General features: G+C 46.0%; 2 protein-coding genes across 5 annotated transcripts; one reads left to right on the forward strand and one right to left on the reverse strand.

The window, feature by feature from the left end:
- Positions 1 to 17: 17 nt before the first annotated feature.
- Positions 18 to 12813, forward strand: ADPRM (ADP-ribose/CDP-alcohol diphosphatase, manganese dependent). Of its 3 annotated transcripts, XM_087867618.1 has the most exons (5): positions 18 to 75; positions 6815 to 7432; positions 8407 to 8523; positions 9124 to 9283; positions 11847 to 11987. In XM_087867618.1, exons 2-4 carry the CDS (start codon positions 6832 to 6834, stop codon positions 9252 to 9254), a joined length of 849 nt encoding a protein of 282 aa, XP_087723744.1. In that variant the 5' UTR covers positions 18 to 75; positions 6815 to 6831; the 3' UTR covers positions 9255 to 9283; positions 11847 to 11987. The 3 variants fall into 3 exon arrangements, with proteins under 3 accessions (XP_087723744.1, XP_045653182.2, XP_045653181.2); XM_045797226.2 differs by lacking the exon at positions 9124 to 9283 and having other exon boundaries at positions 11847 to 12812; XM_045797225.2 differs by lacking the exons at positions 18 to 75; positions 9124 to 9283 and adding an exon at positions 275 to 988 and having other exon boundaries at positions 11847 to 12813.
- Positions 12814 to 14621: 1808 nt separating this feature from the next.
- On the reverse strand, positions 14622 to 27171 carry TMEM220 (transmembrane protein 220). Of its 2 annotated transcripts, XM_045797222.2 has the most exons (6): positions 27031 to 27171; positions 26361 to 26390; positions 22325 to 22385; positions 20212 to 20335; positions 18839 to 18898; positions 14622 to 16323 (listed from the first exon to the last, which is right to left on the reverse strand). In XM_045797222.2, the coding sequence occupies exons 1-6, from the start codon at positions 27121 to 27123 to the stop codon at positions 16188 to 16190; spliced, it is 504 nt and encodes a 167-aa protein (XP_045653178.1). In that variant the 5' UTR covers positions 27124 to 27171; the 3' UTR covers positions 14622 to 16187. The 2 variants fall into 2 exon arrangements, with proteins under 2 accessions (XP_045653178.1, XP_045653179.1); XM_045797223.2 differs by lacking the exon at positions 18839 to 18898.
- Between the last annotated feature and the right edge of the window lie 309 nt (positions 27172 to 27480).

Here is a 27480-nt window from a genome sequence, read left to right on the forward strand (position 1 = left end):
TTTCCGCTCCACTCGTTGGTGGCGAGGTCACCCAGCCGGTAGCCAGGGAGCCCTTGGCTGTGGAGCCGACGCGCGGTAGGTGGTTCCTCGCGGCTGGAGGCGGGCCCGGTCGGGGCTGGGCGGAGGCTTCGCGGCGCGGGCTGGCGGTGCGGGCCGGCGGCAGGGCGGGCGCGGGAGTCTGCGGCGGGGGCCGGGCTGCGCGGCGGTCACCGTCGGGAGAGCCCCCCTCCCCCGTCCCCCCCCGCGTCCCCCCGTCGTCCGCCTGAGGCCGGCCCGGAGCCGCAGGGCGCGAACCCCGCTGCCTCCCTCCTGGGGTGCAGGCGGGCCCATTGCACTTGACGTAGTCTCGGACCGTTCGGGACTTGCTCACAGGGCTCATTGGAGTGGCTGGGGCGGTGAGCGTCGCGCTGTCACCTCGCTGGGAGCAGCGCCTCACGAAGTAGCCGGTTCTGCGCCGTGTCCCCTCCCTAAGTCAGTCGTTGGGCCCCCGCGTCCTAGGACGCTCTAGCGGGCTCTCTTCCGCGCTGGGGTTTCCAGGGTTCATATGTGGATGAGGTCCTCACCTGGGCCCGCGTCCCTCGTCCCTCGTCCGGGGACAGCCCCGTATTCGTGGGCCCAGAGCATCCGTGGGCTGCTTTTCCTGGCTGGCGAAGGTGCAGCCTGCACGCACATCCTCTTTGCTTGTGTTTTTCTCTCAGCACCCTTAACGCCTCCCCTCCCCTGCCCACGTCCGCGCCCGATTGGCAAAACACAGAAGGCGGGGGAGGAAAAAAGCCTAATTCTCTTCCCTAAACTCAGATTCCGGAGCTTCCCCGAGCAGAAGCAGCTTGAGCCCCAGTGCTTGTGGGACTGGAGCCGACTGTGTCTGCGAGCCGGCATAACTGGCCAAGTAGGTGTGCTCCTCCCTAACAGTCGAGCTGGACTCTGCTGATACCCACATTTCTTCATTCCCGAGTTGAACTGGAATTTTCTGGAAGTTCTGCTCCAAGTACGTGGTGCGCTTCACATTGCTCTCAGTCAAACTATTTTTTCTGTCCCAAGGTTACCCGTGGGTGAGATTTTTTTTTTACCCACTTATATCTGTGTATTTCTTTGGCCTGGGAGAAGTTTTTCCTCAAATCGCCAGAAAGACTCAAAAATACTTTCCTCGTTCAGGCAATGAGCATATAAATTTTTTCTTCCATCTTTCTTTTTTTTTTTTAAAGATTTTATTTATCCATTCGACAGACATAGAGACAGCCAGCGAGAGAGGGAACACAAGCAGGGGGAGTGGGAGAGGAAGAAGCAGGCTCCCAGCGGAGCAGCCTGATGTGGGGCTCGATCCTATCACGCTGGGATCACGCCCTGAGCCGAAGGCAGACGCCCAACCGCTGTGCCACCCAGGCGCCCCTGTTCCATCTTTCTGATTGCTCCGCTGCATGTTAATGATGTCAGTTATATAAATTAAAATTCAGTGTTGTTTTTAGCTGGTCTGTTAAATTTCATTTGCCAAAGTGATTCTTTTACCAGCTTTATCCTTAAATTTATTTACCCCAAAGGATTTTTATACAACATCTTCATATTAAGTTTATAATATTAGATACAATACTAGCTTCTAAAACTGTTCTTGACTCAAATTAGGTGTTTTGTAATGACACGTGAGATGAGTTGCTGGTAACACCTCTGAGCCTGATTTCCGGGACCAGTGAAATCTCGTGTTAAAAGATACCTAAAACATTGTCTAGCTTAAACCTATCACTTTTTTATTTTTTTTAAGATTTTATTTATTTATTTGACACAGGGAGGGAGGGAGAGAGAGAGAGAGAGAGAGAGAGAGAGAACACAAACAGGGACGAGGGAGAGGGAGAAGCAGGCTCCCTGCCAAGCAGGACCCTGGGATCATGACCTGGGCTGAAGGCAGGCACTTAACCAACTGAGCCACCCCGGGGCCCCATAAACCTATCATTTTTATTACTACTTTTAAACCATCGGGATCAGCAGATGAGTCTTTTCCCCTTCAATTTAGATACCTTTTTCGAAAGAGACAGGACATACATAGTATCATCTGATGTTTGTTCTACCTGTATTGACGAGGCCGGTCAGATTTTGTGCTGGAGGTAGCTTCAGGCTATCTTGACTGGGACAGCTAGGCCCTAACTTTGTGAGACCTTCCCAGTCCTGTAACTTGTCTGCTCCTGTCCCCTGTCCCTCGCCACAACCATTTCCAGCCTCAGCTTTTCTGTCATTGCAGTACTCAGCACAACTAAATGTCCACAGACTACTCCCACTTCCCCCACCTCCTTTTCTGTCCACGGCCATCTGTCCCATGGGCTCTGCATAGAAAGACTTTTCTTACCTGACCTGCCCTCTTCCCTGAGAGCTTTGTGGCTTAGGCCTTGAGCGTCTCTGTTGCAATAGTTCTCCTTGACGGTCTCTCCTTACTAATGTCCTGACGTGCCCCCCCCCCACCCCTTCGTTTTCCTTTGACAATAGTGTAGGACTGTCTTCATTCACTAGTTGATCATAGAGGCTTGAGAGGTTTCTACAAGGAGCTTCGGCCTTCTGCCATCTTATTACAAAAGTTTTATTAGTATCATCTTGTAGGAAGTTTCCAGTAAATAAGCATCCCTGAATGTTTCTTCCTATTGTTAAACATTGTTGATGCCTAGAGAGGTTTTCACACCCTGCTGCCTGCTCAGCCTGCACCACAACCTTTTGTTGGAATTTTTGGAAATCTTTGTAAATTTCCGTAGGAGTTCATTAATAGCATTTTTGAAACTCTGGTAAAGTTTTCTACACTATTCTGTTCTATAAAATGCTGCAGGAGCCCCGGTTATCTGGGGGTTCGCTAGGCCGATAGATTTTCAGATATATAGTTAAAAGATTACCGTACAAGTATATGCTAGTTGAATCTCACAAGTGCCAATGAGTTATTTCCTTGTAGGTAAAACTGGGACTACAGTTCCCTTCCACGTCTTTAATTTCAAAGCTTTCAACAGCCGTCCCACTGCCTCTTAACTACAATTTAGGTAACTCCACGTTAAAATGGTGCACTCCAAACTTTCAGAACAAAGTTTGCTTAAAACTTGGGATTTTTCTTTCTTTTCAAAAACACATTATTTACTTAGGTCTTCTGACTTGTCCAGACTTTATCTTCTCTAAAAATACTTTTAAAAAACCTTGTATTATAGACATTTTGAAACCCACATAAAAGCAGAGAGAGTGAACCTTGTACCCATTCCTGGCTTCAACAGTTCTCTACTCACCCACTTCTGTGTGTATGTCTGGTGGAGGATGGAGGGTATTTTGAAAAGTTCATAGCATTGGCATGTTTATTAATTCTGTTTCCCCTCTGGAGGTGTCTGAGTTTTTTATCTCTGTCCACCAGGACCAGTCTTTTGGAGCTCCCTGGCATCTGCCAGAACCATAAAATAAAAAACTAGTTGGGAGAATCTGTTCCCTACTGACTTGGGTTTTTTTGGACCCGCGTAACTCACTTCTGATCCTAACGGTCTTTCCTTGCATGTGGCCTTGTCCCTCCTCCTTGCTTCATATCTTTCTCTTAACAGATGGCAGTATCGGTTTGCATTTGTTTTAAAAAACAATTTCTTTATTTCATAAAACTGTATATTCCCTGCCCTTAGCCTTATTTTTAAAAGCTGTATGTCTTCAACATTACAGATCTCTTTCCTACTCCAAAACACATTACTGTTTTGAAGTGTGTGGCCGTTGCTGCTTCTCTGCACATAGCTTAATTATCTTATAAAAAGTTGGCAAATCTTAGTTTACCCTTGAGTTTCTCTGAACTGTATTCCAGTGAAAGGTGTATCTGATGGCATTTTTTGTACAACACAACAGGAATCTTAGAGCCAGTTCAGTTTGGCTTGACTCAGAGGAGAGTTTGTTTATTTATTTGTTTATTTATTTATTTTTGATTTTATTTATTTGAGAGAGAGAGAACATGCAGGAGCACGAGGGGGAGGGGTGGGGCAGAGAGAGAGGGAGAGAGAATTCCAAGCAGACTCTGTGCTGAGCACTGAGCCTGGTGCAGGGCTTGATCTCACGACCCTGAGATCGTGAGCTGAGCCAAAACCAAGAGTCGGATGCTTAACCGACTGAGCCACCCAGACGCCCCAGAGGAGAATTTAATGGCCCATGGAACTGAATGACCAAGAGGAGTTCTAGCAGAGACAGGTGGATCCAGGTGTCCAACTCATGTTTCTAGGATTTGACTTCTTTACATCATTCAAGTGTGCTTCCTTCCAGGTTGGGTTTCTTCTCAGGTAATCTTCCCCAGCAGCTCCAGCCTTTGTCGTCAGCTTCGCACGAGTATTTGCAACAAAAGGCCCTGTGCTGATGTTCGCTGTCTCCGTGTGGGTTATATGCTTACCCCAAAATGACCAGAGGGAACTGGGCGCATATACGCCAGGCCGGGGTCACGTGTATGCCCATTGGGACACTTGCACAGCCAGGGGGGAAAGGTCATAGCACATGCACTGAGAGCGATGATTGTGTAGATGCCTACAGAGACCAGGGGGTGCTCTTACCAGAAGAACAGGAAATGAATACTGGCTAGGCAGGCACAAATAATAGCTTCTCCTAGAAGACCAAATTAATCGGGACTAAAAGCTCCCCCTCAGAGATCCGCAGTACAGATTATCACCTTAAAGCCTCTGAGTTTAAAGACAAAAACAAACAAGCTCATTTGGCAAAGGATAAAAGCCTCCCAGAAACTTGTTTTCTCTTAAGCTTTGGTAATAATGTTCCAGTGATATGTGTACCCAGTTATCTTCTGGCTGGTTCTCCTATTAATCTGTACTCTGAATCACAAACATTTGAAACGTAATAAGACTACAGATTTTCATCTAACTTAGATGAATCTTATGTTTATTTTGTCTGACTTCTTCACCTTTCAAATCAGATGATCTCACCCATCCTGCAGATGTTTTAGCTGGCTTGATATCTACCAGGGTTTTCAGGTGGGGACTGCAGGACAAAATGAGCAAATGAAAAAAAAAAAAACTGTCAGAACACGAAGCCATTTTTTCAAGATTTCCAGTCTTCCTGGTGCTGCTTTATACCTGTGTCCGAGCTAGTTATACCCAACCCGATTAAGGAAGAAAGGAAAGTCACTGAAGCTCATAATTGGGTGGATCCCAGAAAATGTGTGTCGTTAGTGACAACAGTTTCAGGATGAAAAGAGGCCTCTAATCCTCAAGGAAGTCAGATTGCTGACCGGCCTTCTGGCCGCCTGTGGAGTTGTCACCCCCGCCTGGGACAGCAGTGCTCTGTCCACTAGGACTTCACATATCTGTGGATGATTGAAGAGAACTCAGTAGCTGTAGTGGGCTACTGGAGACCAGCAGTCGGAAAGTAGTTTTAGAAATTCCACATGAAGTTGTTTTAGAAACAGCGAGTCTTTAATAAGCTTCGATCCCGCAACACAGTGTAGTACTGTAGACTTTATAATAAGAATAGTTCATCATTTAGGATCAGAGCCTTTGGTTTTTATTTCTAAAGATTTTATTTATTTGAGAGCAAGAGAGGGAGCATGAGCCGGGGGAGGGGTAGAGGCAGAGGGAGAAGCAGACTCCCCACTGAGCAGGGAACCCGAGGTGGGACTCAATCCCAGGACCCAGAGATCATGACCTGGGCCAAACGCAGATGCTTCACCAACTGAGCCACCCAGGTGCCCCTGGTTTTGTTTTGTTTTGTTTTGTTTTTTTTAAAGATTTTATTTATTTATTTGACAGAGATAGAGACAGCCAGCGAGAGAGGGAACACAAGCAGGGGGAGTGGGAGAGGAAGAAGCAGGCTCATAGTGGAGGAGCCTGATGTGGGGCTCGATCCCGTAACGCTGGGATCACGCCCTGAGCCGAAGGCAGACGCTTAACCGCTGTGCCACCCAGGCGCCCCGCCCCTGGTTTTTTTTTGAAATCTTTAGTGTTCTTGGCTCTTTTGAGGCAGTAGAAATGATTATAAATTTAGATTGTAAACAATCTAGTAAAATAATAGCTTTTCAGGTCTAAATCCCTTGTTCTTGGCTAGTGTAGCAGGGTGCAGATCATGTGTGAGAAGAAAAGATGATGTATTTTCCATTTTGGCTTTGGGGACAGGGTACTTAATATTCAGGTTAGAAAAAGCTGGTTCGGATGTGAATCCAACCACTGAAGAACCAGGAACCATGTGTCAGAAATGAAGATAGTCACATCAATATTCTAGTTAGTTTTTGTTTGTTTGTTTAAAACGATTCCGCTCCTTTCTTCATTTCTTCCCCCCATTATCCCAGATATAAAATATGAGGAAGTTCTTTCAAGTGACCTACCCACCAAAGAAGCCGAAAGATCCAGCCTGACACAAAATAATCCGTAGTGGGAAACTAATGTATAAAGAACAATGAATGAGTGTGATATGTTATTTTCTGTAAAAAGAATCCTAAAGTTTTGATAGAATTATTTTGGTGTTTGTGGAAGAAAGTACTATGTGTGTGTGTGTGTGTGTGTATAAAAAACTAGTGTATGTTTCTTAAAAATTAAAAGTTCTACCAGATGTGAATTTGACTTTCCTGGATTTAGAATGCCTATTCATTAATAGGATAATAACCTTTTGTAAATTACTCTTCTGAAGAATAGAGGTAATTTTACAGCTAAGAAAACTGAACTGTTCCTGGGACTTCGTACTTTGGCCGTAGGACATTGGACTTCCAGGCCCATGTGCTTTTCTCTCTATCACGCTACCTGGCGAATTAACTATTAATACTTTACCATCCTCTTCAGCCCATTTGGAAAAGTAAGATGTTTATAGTGTAGTTATGTTCTTTATTTTGTCTATTTAGAAACCCGTTTGGAGGTTATGGATGATAAGCCCGACCCTGGAACGCTGACTGAGAATTCGGAAGTTCTCTTCTCCTTTGGGGTGATAGCAGATATCCAGTACGCTGATTTAGAAGATGGCTATAACTTCCAAGGAAACAGACGGAGGTACTACAGGCACAGTCTGCTTCACTTGCGGGGCGCTATCGAACACTGGAATACGGAGAGCAGCCTGCCCCGCTGCGTGCTTCAGCTTGGAGATATCATTGACGGATATAATGCGCAGTACAAAGCATCCGAAAAGTCGCTCGAGCTTGTTATGAACACTTTCCAGATGCTTAAAGTCCCCGTTCATCACACGTGGGGGAACCACGAGTTCTATAACTTCAGCAGAAACTACCTAACAAATTCTAAACTTAACACAAAGTTTCTGGAAGACCACATTGTGCAGCATCCCGAGACTGTGCCTTCGGAGGATTACTATGCTTATCACTTTGTCCCATTCCCTCAATTCCGGTTCATTTTACTGGATGCTTACGACTTGAGCGTCTTAGGTGTGGACCAGTCCTCTCCAAAATACCAGCAGTGTCTGAAGATACTGAGGGAGCACAATCCAAATTCGGAGTTGAATAGTCCGCAAGGTGAATTATTCCTTTGAGCTGAGAGTCTAATACATTGTCTTTCCATTCTTCAGCTCCCTTTTATTCAACAGGAAGATGGATGATGAAGGTAAAAGTATATTGTCGCTGTTGTTCAGGGGCAGGATTGCTCACAGGCCTCACGGCGTGTGGATTGGTTGCAGTCGGTTCAAGATTCATTTATTTAGTTGGCATCTGACTGCCTGTTCTGGGCCGGGGCCCTTTGTCGAGGGCTAGCTCTTCAGAGCTGGAAGCAATGCTGACTGCATCACGTTTATTTATTTATTTATTTTTTAAGGGACAGAGTGGAAGAAGCAAGAGAAGTAGGCGGGCAAGACAGACCATAAATGAAACAAATAGAATTACATCCATAGCAATAAATGTTACCGGGAAAATTATGTGTAATGTTAAAGAAAAGGACTCAGGGTAGGGTTTTAGCTTAGCTGGTCAGAGGTGGCCTCTCCAGCGAGAAAAACATTTAAATAGAAACCTAAATGATTGGGAGGAGTCGTTCTTGGGAAGCGCGGGGTGGGGGGGGGCGCGGAGTGTTCAGGACGGAGAAGGGGGCAGATGGAAAGGTGCTGAGCAGGGGGGCACATTATCATCATTAAAGGACTCAGGAAAAGGCCAGTGGGGTGCCTTAGTATGGCCCCATGGACACAGTCAGGAGCCCGTGTTTTGTTTTCAGTGTAACACAGAGTTAGTGAGGTAAGCAGATGAGTGGGATGGCCTTAGTATGGCCCCATGGACACGGTCAGGAGCCCGTGTTTTGTTTTCAGTGTAACACAGAGTTAGTGAGGTAAGCAGATGAGTGGGATACGGGCCGTTTGTCTGTTGCTCTAAATTCTTGTGGTTTCTTATTTGAAGTCAACTGCTACCACATATTTCTACAGAAAAGTACAGGTGTCCCCACATTAGCCAAGCACGCATGCCCAAGGAGAAAAAAGCTGACATCTGATGTACTGCATTCATTTCAGGACTTTCTGAGCCCCAGTTTGTCCAGTTTAATGGAGGATTCAGCCAAGAGCAGCTGAACTGGTTGAATGAAGTTCTTACGTTCTCTGACACAAACCAGGAAAAGGTGGTGATTGTGAGTAAGTATTTAAATTACTTGGTTATGCCAGCCTTTTAGAGAATGGGAAAGTGAGGTTCGAAAGTGTAGTAATAGTATTTATGTCGTGATGTCCTCTTGCTGTCAAATGAATGTTTACCTTTCTTTATTGAGAACCTGAGTATAAGACTGACATTTACAGCTGAGTCAAGAAAGAGCCGTAAAATAGAAAAAACATCTTGGCACTTGTTAGTGCCTGTGAGTTTGGCCTTTTAGGTTTCCGAATAGAATTTCAGCACATGGGATCCTTTTACGTAGTATAGTTGACCCTTGAACAGTGTGGGGGTCAGGGGCGCTGCTCCCCCCCCCCCCCCCCGCACAGTCGAAAAATCCACGTACAGCTTTTGACTCTCTAGAAACTTAACTACAGATGGCCTACTGTTGCCTAGAAGCCTTAGTGGTAACAGTTGATTGACGCATATTTTGTATGTTGTATGTATTATATGCTGTCTTCTTACAAAAGGTAAGCTTGAGAAAAGAAAATGTTATTAAGAAAATCATAAGGAAGAGAAAATACATTCGCTGCATTATTGTAAAAATGTGTGGATAAGTGGACCCACACAGTCCAAACCTTTGTTCACAGGTCAACTGTGGTATCTGATTGAGAAGTTCAGGCCAGGCCCCATGCCCAGCCTCGGGACAGGAGACCTGCTGGTCGGTGCGGTGGCCGCCAGCCAGGGGCCTCTGCTGTCTAGTTGGAAGCGCAGCTGGTAACGGGACGCGTGTTAGAGACTCACCTGGCAGTGAGTACTTCCGTTCTAGACTCTGCCATGTGTTCGCAAGGAAATAAGTTTGCTGTTACTTCCACCTAGAATCGTGTTTTACAGACACGCTGTCATCCCAGGTTGTAGGAATCTGGAGGTGCTTAATATACACTCAACTGCAGGTGTGTGCACACGTGTGCGCGTGTGCACGCGGGGGACTGAATTTGGATTCGCAGCGTGGCTGGTGTACTTGGTTTGGGCACTGAGTCTAGATCCTCGCTTTAGGACCGATGTGGTGTAATGGCTGAGAAGGCTGTGCCCGGGGTCGCACGGACGGGAGGCCGCTCTGCGCACATTTGTTTCCGTCAGCCGTGTGAGTCGGGGTAAACGTCGAACCTGCAAACTGTGGGGTTTCTTTGGATTTTACCAAATGGAATTAAGAACGTGAAAACCCCTTGAAAATGCAAGCTTTTCTGATAGTTGACGATCTAAACCATGAGTACTTGTGAATCCTTCCCCGACGTGGGAAAACGTGTAGATGGAGTCGGAGAGTGTGTGCTGCCGTGGGAATACTGTCATCCCAGGCTTGGAGAGCGCAGGGTGCCCGGGAGCTATCGGTGCGATGTGACCCTCTTTGGCTCTGCGGTAGGTGGCCTCAGACCCGGGACACTTCTCGACGACGTGTCTCTGCTGTTTGGCTTCCCGCTGCCAGGCTGTGCCTGTCACTTCAGAGACTACTGGAGCTGAAAGGGACTACAGGCCTTATTGTCAACCCATTCAGTTCAAAGATCAGGAGACTGAGAGATTAAACAACCTAGTTGTGTCAGTAATGCATGATTTTGGCTGAGACTCAGGTCCCTCCCATCTCCTTTCCCACCCTGTCCTGGATTCCCGTTACCTGTCCCGTCAGGGCCCCTGTCTACATTAGCCACCTCTTGGATTCCTCCCTTTCACTGTGAGCTCAGAACCCGCGTGAACAAATCTTTGACAACGGAGTGCGTCAGGTTTTCTATAGCGAAGTTTTAAATGGCTAATAGCAATTTCCTTTTGTTTTAGTTTGCTCTTTGCCTTTGCATTTTGGGTACTGAGAGGTCGTTTCACTTCCACCTCTGGGGTTTGGGCCATGCAGTTGGAAGACTAGCACGCTGTTTGCTGACGTTCGGGGCACTGCCGCAGGAGGGGGTGCGGGGTGGGGAGTTCAGGAGTTCGGCTGCGGAAAGCTGAAGTTTCAGACGCCTGTCAGGCATCCGTGGAGATGTTGAGTAAGCAGATCGGATGTTTGAGTCTGAAATTCAGAGCGGAAGTCTGGACTGGGTATAAGCATGTGGGAGTGGAAGAATGCCGGGGACATTTGAGATTTTACTAGATCACCAATCACTTTATTAGATTCGAGAAATTACTGGATCACCAAGCCATTAGGTATCAATAGGGAAGCCCAAGGACCAAGCATTCAGACGCTCCCAGTAGGAAGTGGGGAGATGAGGAGCCCGCGGAGGGGAGTGAGAATTCGTGGCCCTCGAGGTTGGAGGAAAACGAGGGGGACTAGTGGTGTCCTGGCAGCCCAGTGTTTCAAGGAGGAGAGCAGGTCACTGTGTCAGAGGAGTCCAGTGTGGCCTCTCGATCTGGAGAGTGACCGGCCTGTTTGGACTCTCAGCTGTCATCACGGCTACAAGAGTAGTCGTGTGTTTGCATGCACGTGTGTGTGTGTGTGTGTGTGTGTGCGCGCGCGCATACACGCACACTCGTAAGTTCTTCTGACTCCTTTGACTCTTTAGGGATCTCTTAACACCTCCCTTTTTAACTTGTATTACAAACTGATAGATATTAAACAATAAAAATCTTCATTAAGAAAATTCAGAATAAATTTCAGTAACAAGTAAATAGTAACAAAATAGGAAAGTGATTTAAGGGCAAGAAGCAAAGCTGAGGGAGCTTTTGTGTCTGCGCTCCAGAGTGAGATATGATGTGACCTCATGTGTCTTGGAGTCAGGAATTCGAAATCCTCCTGGCTCTACTTCCTGTGGGCCTGAATGTAAATACTCCCTGCTTTCCCTCACTTTTCTCATCTGTAAAATGGCTCCAACTGCCCGGATCTCATGGAGGTGTTTAAAGTGGCATGAATCAGTTTTTAAAGCACCGAGTGTCTATATAAATGACCTATAACCCATGATCCATCCCTAAACTGTTCTTAAATTTAGGGGTACCTCTTTCTGTGTACCTAGCGCTCGTGTTCAAGAGACTGGACCCCAGCAGGCATCTGCCTGGCTTCTGGCCGCCCTCGCCGACCGTTCTGCACAGGATGCCCTCGTATTTTCTCGACGTTTGCGCCTCTTCAGATGTTGTAGGCTGTAGGGGTCTCAGGGGTTCTGCCTGGACCGTGGCCGCTCCCCGTGTGTGGTGCCTCCCCCTTCTGTGTGCTGCAGAGATGTGGCTGTAGATGGTGTAATTCTTCCTGGACGTGGATTCTCTCTGGTCTTGGTCTATTTGAAATAAGTAACAATATCTTTTTTTTTACCCCCTGAGTACTAGTTTTTAGCCACTTATTTTGATGAAAGAGACATTTCCTAATTGGCTCATAACTCTTCTTCTCTTTAACTAACAGGCCATCTTCCCATTTACCCAGAGGCCTCTGACAGTGTGTGCCTGGCCTGGAATTACAGAGATGCCCTGGCAGTCATTTGGTCTCACAAGTGTGTGGTGTGTTTCTTCGCCGGTCACACTCACGATGGTGGCTACTCTGAGGATCCTTTCGGTGTGCACCACGTCAACCTAGAAGGGGTTATTGAAACGGCTCCGGACAGCCAGGCTTTTGGCACCGTCTATGTCTGTCCTGACAAAATGATGTTGAAAGGGAGAGGCAGAGTTCCAGACAGAATTATGAATTATAAGAAGGAAAACGCTTTCCAGTTTTAGTCTGATTTATCTCGTTTACCGTTACAGAAAGAGAGTGGTGGTTGAGCGTTGTGTTTGTGTCCATCTACCCCCCCAAATCCTCAGGCTCATTGTGTAGTATTCTATTTGCATAACAAAATGTATTTATGGCCTCAGTGTGCGTTAGCTCATGAGATACTCTGAAATGTCCTTTTTGGATAATCGATCCAGTGCTGAGGATTAGAAACAAAATGAATGAAAGCAGCCTCCATCAGCCAGGGAGGAGACTGAGGGGGGTGGTATAGTTCTCAAAACTGACTTCATTTAGCCTTACCTGACATTTTTTTACCTTTTACAAGGAGGATGTATTCATGTATTAACTGTGTAACTTAAAATTCGTAATAAAAAAATAAAATCAGCTCAGGTAAACTTTCTGTGTGTCTCCTCCCGTGTGAATGAACCTTGGACATTTTTTGCTCAGAATACCCGTCATGTTTGTACATTTATAGGCTTGTATCCCTATTCTGTAAGCAACAAATAAGTTATTTCACAGGTGAATGTGTGGTCTCTCCTGCGTGAGGCCGTGAGAAGGGCGTCCCGAGAAGTCTCGTGGTGGCCTTGTGATTCTAAGCAAAGCAGGATCAAGGGCCAGTGCAGCTGTGTGCCTGCTGGGGTGGTGTCTCCGGGCAGCAGCTCGTCTCCAGCAGCTAGAGACCACGGGGCGGGGGTGGGGGTGGGTCAATGAATTTACTCTTGACTCCCTTCCTAGACAAATGGGGCACGTTAACTCGGTTGTCCTATGTGCTAAGGCTTATTTGTGGCAACATTGACTCGATAGCAAAGGGACGGTTGAAATGTAGAGAAAGTTTGATTCAGGGCCTAAAAATATCAAGAGAGAAAAAAGCAGTACTAGTCGGTGTCAGTGTGCCTGCCGGGTGCCCAGGCTCTGGGGTGCAGGGGTGTGTTCGCGTTCTGTGGCTGCGGTGGCAAATTGCCACCACGTTTGTGGCTTCCAACAGCACGTACGTGCTCTTACAGTGCGGGAGGCCAGAAGTCGGCACCACTTTACCTGAGCTCAGCTCAAGGCGCCTGACGAACCCCCCCCCCCCCACCACCGCTGGCAGAATCTGCTTCCTTGCCCTTCCAGGCTTCCAGAGCCTGCTTCCTGCATTCCATTCCTGGCTCAAGGGGGCCTCTTCAAACCTCCCTCTGCCTGCCTTTTATCAGGACAGTTGTGATAGTTGTGATCAGCTCCAGCCTTATCTCCCCATCTCAAGATCTTTAACTTTATCGTATCTGCAAAGTCTGTTTTGTGATGCAAGGTAACGGTCCTAGGTTCTGGGGACCAGGACCTGGATATCCTCGAGGGCCATGATTCAGCCCAGCAGAGAGGCGACTGTCCCGTGTTCCCTGCATTCACTGACCTTACCATCCATAGATCCCAAATGCTTGAAGAAAGGCCTGGGAATGTGGAGGGGGAGTTTAATTTTGTTTAACGGGATGAGTGATGACTTGAAGGAGGGGGGAAATGGTTTTCGACAGTGGGCAGAATAGCCTCCGCAGAGGTTAAAGGGCACGCTGAGTTTAGGAGTGACAACGCTGGGAAGATTCACCGAAAGGCGCCTGGGGGTATGTCAAGAAGTAGTGCAGGAAGCGGACAGGGCTGCGTCATGAAGAGCCTTGAATGATGAGCCCACAGTTAGAACTGGGCTTGTCAGACAGCAAGGAGCCCTCGTTTCCGCGGGGAAGCTGTGATTAGATCTGTGGCTCAGTCCTGGCAGCGGATAATGAGAGGCTGACGGAGAGGAGTGCCAGAGGGAAGAAAAAAGACTGGTGGGAAGGCAGAGGCTTGGATAATAGAGACATCGAGCTTACGGAATTCAATTGAGAACTGGAGTTTACAACAATCTCAGTAACAGAGGCTCCTTTTAGGAGGTGGCGCCCATAGATACATAAAAGGAACTGCGTATAATCACAGTATTCATAGTGTGATGCCGGAGGTGCAGATAGCATGAAAGTATATTTTGACCATCACTTCTTTTTTGGTCGGAACATTTCTGTCTTTTAAGCACAGAATCAAGCATTACTTGGAGGATAGGTAGATCCCAGATAGAATTTGCAAATGAAACCGTTTTTTCCTGTGTGGTTTTAGTAGTTATATTAGGAAAGATGTAAAAACCATAAGCATCATGCAAGCTAAATGCACATTGGAGCAACGGAATCCTTTATCTGTATTTTATTCACCCTTAAAATAAGTTTCACGTTATTTGCTTTAATATCGACTGGATTTTTTCCCCTCATCTAAATCTTTTTTTTTTTTTTAAAAGATTTTATTTATTTATGTGACAGAGAGACAGCCAGTGAGAGAGGGAACACAGGAGGGGAGAGGGAGAGGAAGAAGCAGGCTCCCAGCGGAGGAGCTTGATGTGGGACTCGATCTCGGAACGCCAGGATCACTCCCTGAGCCAAAGGCAGACGCTTAACGACTGCGCTACCCAGGCGCCCCCCCTCATCTAAATCTTAACAGAGAATTTTGCCTGTCCACCGGCCATTGTGTAAAACAAAAACCATACATACCTCCTTTAACAAATATTTATAGAATACTTAATATTGTGTTAAAGGCTGTAAAAACAGACAAATGGCCATACTTATTTCCACTCTCCCGATACATGGTTGTCTCCCAATATATGGTTGGTAGTAATATTTTTTGAGTGAAGTATTTCCTAAATCTCATGAAATGGAATCTTAACTCCAGAGTTTCGTGCTAGCAGATGCAAAAAAATCACCATCCAACAAAATACGACGTGAGCCACAGAAGTAATTTAAAAGCAGTCCTATTTTACAAAGTAAATAGAAACAGATAACAATTAATTTTAATAATATTTTATATTAACTCACATAGTATCTAAAATATCATTTCAACATGTAATCAGTATAAGAATATTTTACATTCTTTTTGTACTGTGTCTTTAAAATCCAGTATGTATTTTATACTTAATAACCCACGCATGGGACATTACATTTTCACTGGAAATACTTGATCTGTATTTAGATCTAAAACTTGCAGTTAAAGAAGTAGATTCACACATCCAGTCGTTCCAGACACATAAGTTTTCTAATGATTGAACTGACACGTTTTAAAATTAAAACAAAAAAAGTAGGATTGTACTTCCTCAATCTGGCCACATTTCAGGTGCTCAATGCAACATGTTATGGTTGTGTTATCATGTCACATAGTATGCACCGTCGTGATGTTCCCATGTTGTGTGTGTGTGTAGGCATCAAGGTTATGGAACTGTAGGCTATGACTTTGGAGAGTACAGCTCCAAAATGGTCTTCTCCCCTGGGTTACCTTTGACACTCATTTTTAAAAAGTGTGTACAGATTTTGGTCTTATTTTAAATTTACAGTGTAGTTGATATTCCCTCTTTTCTTTTGGTCCCAAATTCCTTTATCCTACCTAACCCTCCTTTCTTTCTAAGACACACGCATTCACTTGGCGTCCTCATTTAGTTAATGGCACTGCGCTGGTCCCATATAGTGAGTTCGGTGCAGGGGCACAGCCGTTTCTTGAGCGCTTTCTGTATCTGCCCTATCACCAAACCCTGCTTTCCTCTGTTTTAATCATGTGTAGCCCCTTATAAGCACCTGGTATTTTTGGAGTGCTTGCATATCCTCCAGCCTAATCCTTACAACTGCACAAGCAAGTAGGAGATCTGGCATTAATCCTATTTTACAGATGAAGACATCCACCAGGAGGTTCACATATTTGCCCAAGTCATATAGGTAGTGAGAAGCTGAGTTAGAATTCATATTTCCGAACTTTCATTCTGGGCCTTTTCTACTACACTGTGACACAACTGAATGCCAGGCCCCCATCTCTTACCAGTCCCGTGCAAACCCATGCTGTGTCATAGGCATCCTCAGAAAGTCCTTAGGATTTTTTTTTAAATCACCACTAATATTAGCTCAAATTAGCAAAATAAACTCCTAGGAAATTGGCTTGTTACAACCATGTGTATAAACAATTGAATGACAATACTCATGTGAAGAAGAGGATTCTTGACTTCATTTAAATTACTGTCTTGCAGTGAGTTGGCCAGGAGGACCTCATCTCCTTGTTTATGTAGATGTAGACCCAAGAGATAAACGGGAGGAGAGCAATTATAATGGCAATAGCCAACTGAATTCTTCCACCAACTGGATTCCTATAAAGACATACAGGAACTATTATCAATAAAAATCCAATAAAAATTTTGGGTTGCTTTGGAAATAAGTACAAAGGTTGAATTTGGTGAACACATTTTTTTTTTCTTTTAGTAGGCTCCACGCCCAGCATGGAGCCCAACGTGGGGCTCAACCCCCCCCCCCCCCGAGATTGACACCTGAGCTGAAATCAAGAGCCTCAGACACTCAAGTGACTGAGCCACCCAGGTGCCCCCAGGAGTTCTTCATTCTTAATGCAAATCTTTGTTGTTTCGATGTGTTGCAGATAGCTTTTCCCACTCACATAATGATGTCGTTTGAGGGACTGAAGTCACTGATTAATTAGGCAGTGTTAAAATTGATCTTTTCCTAATGATTTCTGTGTCGTGTTTAAGAAAGCTTTTCCTCCCCAAGGTGTTGGAGATTTGGGGTTATCTTCTCTAAAAGTCTTACTGTTGCTTCTCACGTTAGAGCTGTAATCCACCTGCAACTGATAGATATGGAAGTCGGCTAGGGAAGGTTTGTCCATATGGGCTTCCGTTGATCCAGCACTGTGTGTTGAGAAGTCGGCCTTTCTTTGCTGCACCTGCACTGCTACGTCTGTTGTAAGTCAAGGGTCTGCTTGTGTGTGGACCTGTTTCTAGATTCCACTCTTTCATTTGTTTATCCTTTTACCAGTCCGGGTTTATCCCTCCACTTATTTAGATCTTCATTAATTTCTCCCACAGTGTTTTATGGTTTTATTTATAGAGATTTTGCCCATCTCTTTAGATTTACTCCTAGGGAGTTGATTTCTGGATGTTATTATTTATGATTAACTTCTTGTTTTTATCATTTTCTGTTACTTGTTGATAAAAATGCGGCTGGTTTCAGTACATTCACCTAGTGCCCAGCAGTCATGGTGAACTCACTCACTCTAGTAACTCTTTAGATTCTGTTTGCTTTTCTTTTTTTTGTATATGCAATCACGTCAGCCATGATAATGAACATTTTTCTTTTCCAATTGTTGCGCTTCTTACTTCTTTTTCTTGCCTTATTGGACTGGCTATGATCCTAGCTAGAGCAGTGTTGAGCAGAAGTGGAAGTGGTGGCTAACCCCTTCTGGATCCTGATCTCAGAAGGAAGGTTTTCAGTGGCTCTCCACTGAGCCTCAAGCTTTGGTGCTGATAACACTTATCAGCTTCTACACCTGTTTTCCAACAGCTCTTGTGAACAGATGATGAATCTTACCAAACGCTCTTTCTGAATAGATTGAGGAGATGGTTTACTTTTTTCTTTTATTCTGTTAATGTGATAGAAAACATTGGTTGGCTTTTGAATGTTAAATTGTGTTCCTAGAATAACCCCCAACTTGGTGGTTGGGTTAAATATTGCAGGATTTGATTCCCTATTGCTTTGTTTAGAATTTTTCAATCTGCAGCCATGAGTGAGACTGCCCGGTAATTTCTTTGCTACCCCCACCCCCGCCCTTTTAAAAATGTTCTTGTCAAGTCTTGATATCAAGATTATTCTGTCCTTATGAATTGTAAAGTGTTTCTTCTTTTTTTCTGTTCTCTGTGTTTGTTAAAGGTTGGCATTCTTTTTCCCTTAAATATTAGGTATAATTCTCCAGTTAGGCCATCTGGTCTAGAGTTTTTTTTTTTTTAGCAAAAACTTAAATTGAGGACTTAATTTCTTTAATAGCTATGGGACTATTCTGGAGAATTTCTTCTCGTGTCAGTTTTGCTAATTTGTATTTTTAAAGTAATTTATGCATTTTGTCTATATTTTCAAATTTATTGCCAGGGAGTTGTTCATGATATCCTATTGTGATTTTTGCAAGGTCTACTCCATATGTAGTAACATTTTCGTTTTCATTCCTGATATTCTCTATTTTTGCTTCCTCTTCCTTGCTCTCACTTTTATTGTTTTTTCCTTTTTAGTCTTGGCAGGGCTTATCGATGTTATGAACCATTTTATAAAGCCAGTATTTGGCCTTCTCAGTCCTCCATTTTTTATGTTGAGTTTTCATTTCATTGGTTTCTGCTTTTATGAGTATTTTCTTGTTTCTTTGGGTTTAATTTGCTGTTTCAAGGTTCTTAGAACACTTTCACTCTGTTTATCTCCTTCTGTGCTGCTATTGTCACGTATTTTTATTCTTTATATGTTTAAGCCCCACGAAACATTATTACTACTATTTTATAAAGTTAATATTCATCTGTATGTACCCACACTTTTATATTTTCTTTGCTCTTCATGCTTTCGTAAATCTCCAAGCTTCTCTGTGAGATCATATTCCCTCTCCCTAAAGAACACCCTTTTGGCTGACAGTTCCCTGTTACACTGGCCACGTCAGAAACTGGCATTTATAAAAGTGTGCGTGATCGTGAACCTCTGATTCAACTACCATGGGCCTTCCTTAGGGAAAGGAAAGATTTCTTTCAAAGATTCTGGTTTGTATATGTATGTCAATACTTGCACTTGCCTATCTGACCTGACCCACCTTGAAGACATTTTAGCTATGAGTTGAGAACTTACTTTGATGAACTGTGACATAGGCCCATCCATACTGTGATAATCACCAGACCAAACAGCTCCCTATAAAATAGCACACATTTCAGATTTTTGAAGCAGCTACGAGTGAGATGCATATCATCCCATTCTCTCCATGACCACTAGCTTCTGCTGATTACTGGATGAACTTCCCCCAAGATACACAGCATCTACAGAATATTTTCAGGTCTAGCCAAGATTAAAAAGTTACTTTTTTTCAGATAGTTTAATGCCTTATATGAAAATAAGTTTCATCTTACGAGACAGATGTGAGCTCCATCCCTGTTCCCCAACTTCTAAGTGACCAAAAAACCCCAGCAAAACGAAAACACAAATAGATCACTTATTTCAGGTCACTGGGAGGAATATAATACAAGCAAGAGAACTATCGCAGATTTATCAGGCATCAATTTTGCATTGTTTTAGCGTGTTCAGTGTTACGCGGGATGAACTCCGATCCGTAAATAATGGAGCACCTGCTGCAGGAGATTGGGTCACATCTTAGGGGAGAGGAATGATTTGTAGTATGAGTCAGACGAGTGATTTTGGGGTGGGTCTATGCTTCTAGAAATATGTGTTAAAAGCACACATCTTTTACATAGAGTAGAAAAGTCATGGTTGGCCATGGTACCACTGGAAGCTCACCATAACTCATGGGCCTCAAGTTGGTAGAGGTGATTCAACCCATTGGGTTGACGATCCCACGGGCAGACCCAACCTGATTTGCTCTCCAGTTTCCCAAGGATTAGGGCCTATAACAAAGTAGCACCTCACCAGGGCTGGTTACCTTCTATGTCTCTAAATCTTAGTGTTAGCAGTAGGATGGACAGGAAGGAAAAGGGGCTATGCATGAGGCCAGGGAGTCAAGGGTGGGAGGAAGCAAAGGAAGAGGTGATGAAACAAGAACAAATGGCCTTTACAAAGGGAGGAGATGGGACGTAGCGGGGCAAGGCCGACAGAGGGTGACTTAACATACTGACCTCTTGTAGGGATGATTTTGGCCAGAACCACAACTAAATCAGAATGCTGATGGAGCTTTCACCTCGTGAGACTGGACTGAGTGTTACTGTATGGCATCCTTGCTCGTTCATTGTAAGGGAGCCAAGGTCACCTGCCTGACGGTAACGTAATGCAGGTGTTGACTGCCTTTGGCCGTGGTTGCGGAACATAGTGCACGGTGCTAGGTGTGAATCCTGGCTCATTTCCTGCTTCTTCAGCTTATCAAGGAGATAATGCGTCCCCTGCTCCTCAGGGTGTAGTTGGGGAGCTGAGTCATCATGGTGCAGATAAGGGGTTACAGAGGAACAGATTTCTCAGTTCTACCCCACCCCTTCCGAGGAGCAAAAGTCACGGCTCACCTGCCTTCTTCCTCATGTAGGATGTTCTGTTGGGAGTGAAGCCAGAGGTGGCCCGCCAAGCTGCCAGCCCACGCCATACAAAGCAATATGTGTATTGCAGAGACACTCTTCCAGATGAAGTTGCCTAAAAATAGAGGTTCTGGTGCTGTTAATCATGGAATCACACCCCAGGGGAAACGACCTGTTCGTATCTGCTCTGCCATAGTATCTGCTTTCAGGTAAACCTTCCGAAAAAGCTGGGGTGGCGTCTGACTGGCTCAGTCAGTACAGCATGTGACTCTTGATCGTGGGTCATAAGTTCAAGCCCCACGTGGGGTGTGGAACCTACTTTAAAAAAAAATAGAGCTGGGGCTTCTGCAAGTTTCGTTTTGTTTTGAGGGACATCACAGAGGTAAAAGCAGCAGCAATAAACTTAGGTGGACGTTTAGTGTCTTGGCTGTCCACCGTGTCCCCTTTCTACGATAACTACCCTTTGTTTTCTTTGGGGATCCGCCCTTCCCACACACCCAGGCCATGTGTCCCAGACCACTGGACCTTAGCGTGATTAGTCAACACATTTCATCCCTTTAGCAGCCATGATCTGGTTCTGAACAGATGACAAATCAGGGCCTACAACTCAATTCTGAGGCTTCTGCGGAGCTATCTGGGAAGCAGATTGTATCTTCTGTCGGACGGAGCGTCACGAAGAAGTGGTTACCACGAGGGGCCCAGGACTGAAGTCAGAGCAGTATATGGTGGGACTGTGAGGTGCAGAGAAGTTCAAGTTCTGAGCCACCAGCAGCACGTGAAGTCAGCACCATCCCTGATTTTCTCAGTCAAGTATCCCAGTACGTCTCCTTTTTAGTTCACAGCCCATTTGAGTTGTTTTTTTCCCTGCCTGCAACTAAAGGAGCACAAATAATACACCTTCCAGGTCCTATACAAGGAGCCCGTGCATCCAGCGGACAAGAGTCTTCCCCACCCAGCTGGGAACCACTGGTCCTTATTCTAAGGCCCTGAGAACTCTGAAGGCCCCCTGGCCAAGAAGCTGTTTTCATGACAGTGAAGAACACCCCGTCAGGACTGACAGTCCCTATTAATAAGAAAATGTTAGTAATCAGTAATGTAAAATATACTTTTTTTTTGGTTATAAGACACTGTTTTATATATAAAAACAGTTTTATGTGAATAAAACTGTCCAAGTTAAGGTTTGTTGAGAGTTTTTAGTGTCGTTAAAAAGCAAAGCAACTATGTTTTGCCCAGGTAGGCAGCCCGTGGGTAATACAACTATGTTTTGCCCAGGTAGGCAGCCCGTGGATAATACAAACCAGCTATATTAAGTGATTTTTTTTTTTTTTTACCTGTATACCCACCTGGAATGGATGGATATGTGTATATTCCTAGGAGCAGGTTACAAAATATATGGTAAAGCCTGTGTCTTAGAGCCATCCGTTCACATTCAACAAGCATTAAGTACCTACCATCTTCCTGGCCGTATTTTAGCAAGGCTTGGGCAAAAATGGGCTAGAATGGTCCCACTTTTGAGAAGGGCTTACAGCCTAGCAGGGGAAAACATATAAAAGCACACAGTAAATCGCTGTTGGTACTATGACGGTACAGTGGGAGGTTAGGGAGAGCAAGATATATGAATGAAAAACCTAGACATTTGTATGGACATTATACACCATTTCCCTAAATAAGGAGCAGGCCGTATACACACGTGTTGAATGGATTCAAAATAAGAAAGTGGTTACTGGGAGTGGTACTGGACACTGACGGCCACTGACTACAGAGGCACAAGGTTTGCGCTCTGTTGCTGATTTTCCATTAGTGTGGTGGCGTAAGAAATCAGTGTGGTGACCAAAGCCCTTCTCTCTCGTGGGCTACACTGCAGAACCCCTGTTCCACACCAGCATTCGCAATCTCGGGTTCTGAGCTGATAAAAAGGCTGTCTTGGTGTGCCAGGTCCTTGTGAAGTTTGCCTGAAGATGGGTGAGGGGACCTGGATTAGAATTAGCCCCTCTTGTTCTCAGAAACGAGGAGACCTGGAGAGCCCCGTTTTCCTCCCGGGAGTCTGTCCTTACTGTCAGAAATCTGATTTGCTACATGTCCGTGCAGAATCTGGGGTCCATACCCGTGACGAGAGGGTTAAGTCCCACAAGCAGGCTCAGCACCGCAGGCATCAGGTACACCACCTGTTCACGAAGAGGGAGGAGATGACAGGGGTGAGGAAGTATGCCCCATTTAGATGTTCAGAGGGGTCTAGGAAGCACAGAAAGATGGTGAGACCACAGAAAGTTGACTGACAGTGTCTGCATCCACTAAGATCAGGCTCTTTATTCTGGAAACTGCTGACAAGCTCTTTTGGAGTTTGGAGGATGGGCCCCAAGGAGGCCCCGTCTTCAAGCCTCATGCTCAGCAGGTGACTCTAGCCAGACCCGCTCAGGCGTGTGTGTTGTGGGCAGAGGGCGAGTAGAACAGGCCTGGTTAGGCGCACGGGAGGCATGGTGGGTGTCCAAGAAACGTAGCTGCTTAACCGTCTCAACTGTGATGCTCACGTCAGAAATCTTCCCTTATCGGAAGCTGTCAGAGCCGCACACGGGAAGTCATTTGTTTCCACCACAGAAACATGTCTGTCTTGATCCCGGGGCGAGAGGGCATCTGGATTACAGACCCCGTGTTCATCTTTCCTACTCCATCCCTAATGATGGCCAAGACTGACATTTGCACGTGTGGTTGTCTCTCCCAGGGAGGCATTCTTGCTACTGGAGGGAAGACCAGGGCTTCCCTAAGTTCCGTGTGTATACAAATCGCCTGGAAAACTTGTTAAAATGCAGATCTGATTCTAGAGGTCTGGGCTATGGCCCAAATTCTGCTTTTCTAACCAGCTCCCAGGGGATGCTGCCGCTGCGCTAAGGTCCACGCTTGGAGCAGTAAGGGGGTAGTTTTCTCCTAATGAAAACCTGCGTGACTTAGCCACTGAGAAAGAGAGGAAGAAAGAGAAGTTACACACACACCATACAACATTTAACTGTGCCCTCTGTAAGAAATGTTCAGCAGAGATTTTTTAATAAATGTACACTCAAATGTATCAGATACCTGTCATTAACAGATTAAGGGGTCTGAGACCTTCTTATTTCTTTATATTGTAAACATATGAACAAAACCAGCCTTTGAACTAAACAGTGGTTTCTCATGGCAGTTGTGCCGTGTTAATCCTTAAGTGCTTTTCTCTATCTCGAATAAGATAAAAAAATTCTTTTTGAGGACCAAGAGACTGAAAATAATGGTTTCTAGTACACAAGGTAAAATAATACAGCATACTCAATAATGAACTCAGTAGAACCCATTGATAATGGTCTTTTATTTTTATGTTGGTGTATTTTTTTTAAACCCAGAGCATCATTTATTTACAATATTTAATTTACTATATAGTTCTTGAGTACAATGGCATTTGATTTTTTAAAGATTTTATTTTATTATTTTTTTAAAGATTGTATTTATTTGTCAGATAGAGAACGCGAGCGAGAGTGTGCGCACAAGCAGGGGGAGCAGCAGGCAGAGGGAGAGGGAGAAGCAGGCTCCCTCCTGAGCAAGGAGCCTGATGGGGGACTCGATTCCAAGACCCTGGGATCATGACCTGAGCCTAAGGTAGATGCTTAACTGAGCCATTCAGGCATCCCAAGATTTTATTTTTTAAATAATCTCCACACCCAACATGGCGCTCAGACTCACAACCCTGAGATCAAGAGTCACAGGCTATACCAGCTGAGCCAGCCAGGTGCCCCCCGCCTCCCCACCGGCATTCATTCTTAACGTCTCTCTCCCTTGTCCAGCTGCCATTATAAAAGCTGAAAAAGCCAATTTGTTTTCCCAGCATCTTCAGCTAGGGGTGATCATGCTCCAGCCACGAAATGTAAGAAGTCTTGTAGGGGCAAAGCTGATACTCAGAGCATTTCAACAACCAGTATGCAGACACTGACCAAGCAGGATGGGTCCCAGACCATAAACCATATTGGTATGCACGCACTGAACAGCAGCCTGTCTGAAGGGCTTTTTGGGTAACATTTCCTGCCTGATCAAAGGGAAGAAAGCACAGGAGGAAAAATCGTTTTGCTGCTGTCTTGTTTCTTCCTACTTGGGATGCTCCTGTCTGGGCATGATGTTTGGAGCTGCAGCAGCCATTCTGTGGACATGAGAGGATATATCACCCACACATTGCAAGTGGCAGAGAAAAGACCCACAAAGCCCAGGTCTTTGATGACATTGTTGGTCATCAAGCAGCTGCCTCTGGACTTCTAAAGTGAGATACTCTATTGTTCTAACCTGATGCTAGTCAGATTTTCTATTTGCTCCTGTATGCATCCTGATACACACATCCTTCATGAGCAAGATGAAGTAGGGGACATGGAAATGAGTCAGGCACCGTACAAGCCCCCAAGGCCCAATTACCTAGTATTGGCTCATCTGTGCTGCTTTTATTCAAGAGTCAATACAGAAGGGTGGCCATAGGAAGGCTCTGTGTTAGGTTGCCCGAGGACTACCAAGAAGAAGGAAGAACTGGTTGCTGTTCTTCCAGGAGCTGGCATGTACAGAACCAACTCGAATGTAAAGCAGAATGTGTCAGCGTTAAAGGTCCAAAGGAAGGACGGTTGGAACCTATGGGAATGAGGAAGAGGGATTTTTTTTGAGGGACACAGCACTTGAGATAGACTCTGAAGTTTGAGTATGACATACAGGAATTCTAGGGGCAAGACACAGTAAGTATTATAGGTAGATCGGACTTCCAAGACATGCTTGGAAGGTGGATTGGACCCACACTGTGGGTGGCCTTGAGCGCCAACCTGGGGAGTTGTAACTCAGGGATCTTGGGAAATGAGGGACGTTTTTGAAGCAGGAAGTGATAATGTGGAAATTGTTCAAGGAGAGCAAGAGGTTAGAGGCAGCTCCAAGAATTAGGAAGCTATTGAAGGAGTCCACGTGGAAGGTGATGGAGGGTGAAACTGGCGAGGAGGGAGGATGTCTGTGGGGACTTGGTGTCTATTATTCTTCATGCTATGTCACCCAAGCAGGAAGTGGGAGGTGAAGTATACACATACCGGACAGACAAGCAGTTAGACCTAGATTGGGTTTTGCTGGATGCTTTGTTCTTCATTTTATTTTTTGAAAGGATCTCAAAGGCAGTGGTAAGGAACCGAGAGATGTTAGAGATGCCTGTGGTTTGGAGCAAGGATGAGCCCGAGGATGATTCTGCCGTTGACAGAAATGAGTGAGTCAGGAGAGGAGGGGGGTTAGGAGGGAAAGATGCTGTAGGACTTTGGGGTGTTGGAGGAGTCAGTGTTGGAAATTCTACATTAAGCTGCGTATTGGAGACTTGTCTGCAGGGAAATAATATTTGGAACTCAGGATATGGGCCAGAGTGCTGAGGAAGAGGCAGCGTGATTCGATGCAAGGGTGCGTGAAACTGGACAATAAGCAGTGTCAGAATGAGTTCTGCACTCAAAACACTGACCAGAATTTTGCACGACAGAGCCAAATGCTTTCATTTGTTGCTGATCTGTACACAGTCAATATTATTCCAAAGGCCAAATCATCTCATTGGTGATACTGCAAAGTCTTATGTACCTGTTTTGAAAGAAACTGGGCAAAATCCAGATATTTCAGAAAATGTATGGAATGATTTCTCCACCTCCTCCAAATAGTTCAATCAGAGCATTGGTTAAATGTATTCTGTAGATTTTATGGGCTTTAATTATTTTTTATAAACATAACTCACTGAATTAGAAGAATGGCAAACCCTAGGCCTGCCATTTTCTGGTGAAATGTTTGTTGGAGTTTCTGGGTAGAAACGCATGAGGAATGGCTGTTGACCTTGGGAAGTCTACTGTGTGTCTTCAGAAAAGTGTCCTCAGTTGGCCCATTTTTATTCAAAGGGAATATTGCTGAAAGGCCCCTAATGTCTCTGGAAAATTCTGAATTCTTACACACACACACACACACACATTACATTACCACTCTGATCCCTCTTCCCTGATATTTTAGGAAAAAGGGCTTACAAATGATCTAAGTTTTCATGTACTTAAGGCAGGGAGGCACAGGACAAAGACAGAAAACCGTGTGCTGTGCCGTTCCGCGGTTCCTGGAAACGGAGGAAAGCAGCTCATACTCACCATCCATATTTCCGCATCCGGATCATTTACCTGGAATGCCAAAACATCAGGCATTAGCAGACACTCTGTGGCGCTCAGCCCTGCATTTGGTCTGCTCCGGGATCCATCGCAGTGGTGTGTTTCGTGCCAGACGCTGCACTAGGCAGCGAGGCTACAAAATGGGAATAAGACCTAGTCTAGCGGATCATGGTGGTCGTGGCAGCTGCTGGCTGAGCACAGCCACACGACTGCGTACAGGACCGCACAGACGTCTGACCGCGGTATTGTGAGGGCCTCCGGTCTTAAGATAAGGGCAGCTCTTTGGAACGGGGTCCCAAAGCAGACTTGAGAGGGTACCCGCACCACATCGGGTTCTGTCTGTCTCCTCGCCTCGGCCGTGAACCAGGCTGGGTCCCCATCACAGGCTGCGTCTGCTAGTCCGCTCCTCCCAGCACGTGGCACGGGAGAGGGGTCCGGCGGTCACGTGGACACACCTACCTCTCGGCCGGGGAATGGGGTGGGGGTCCCGGGGCGTAACCCCCAATCTCCGTCCTCCGCGTACACGGCCCGCCCGCCCCGTTAGTCTACCGTGCGCCAGGCCAGGGACGAAGCTCGAAGCTCAGCGCCCTGCAGAGCCCGAGGGCCCCTCGCCCGCCTCCCGCGTCCCGTGTCCCGGGGCAGGGGCGCTGACCTGCACCAAGGCCGCCAGCGCGAAGAACGCGGCCATGAGCCAGTTGCACGCCCGCCACAGGCCGGGGGCCCAGCGCCCCGCCGCAGGCGCCATGGACTCCGACAGCTCGGGGCGGGGCTTGGCACTGGGCGTGGCGTCGGGACGGAGCTGGCAGTCACACCGGGGCGTGGCTTGGCGTGGGGGCGAGGGCATGGGGCGTGGCAATGGCTTGGAGGCGGGGCGGGGGTGGTGTTGGGCGGTGCTTGGCGTGGGGGCGGGCGCCTGAGCGGGGCCCACCGGCTGAGCCCCTTGCTTCCCCTGGGACGTGATCTGTCCCGCGCCAGTTTCTCTAGTCCCCTGGTGTTGCCTGGCCACTGGCCGCCGCTCGCCGGGTAAGGAGGTGGCACTACTTGAGCCTTACTACTTCTCCCATTAGATTCTCCCCAAAACGTGGGGAAGGAAGGTGTGGTG

This window comes from Ursus americanus, chromosome 14 (assembly GCF_024610735.1).
Source record: "Ursus americanus isolate L20-20 chromosome 14, mUrsAme1.1.p, whole genome shotgun sequence".
In the NCBI taxonomy this organism is placed as follows: domain Eukaryota; kingdom Metazoa; phylum Chordata; class Mammalia; order Carnivora; family Ursidae; genus Ursus; species Ursus americanus.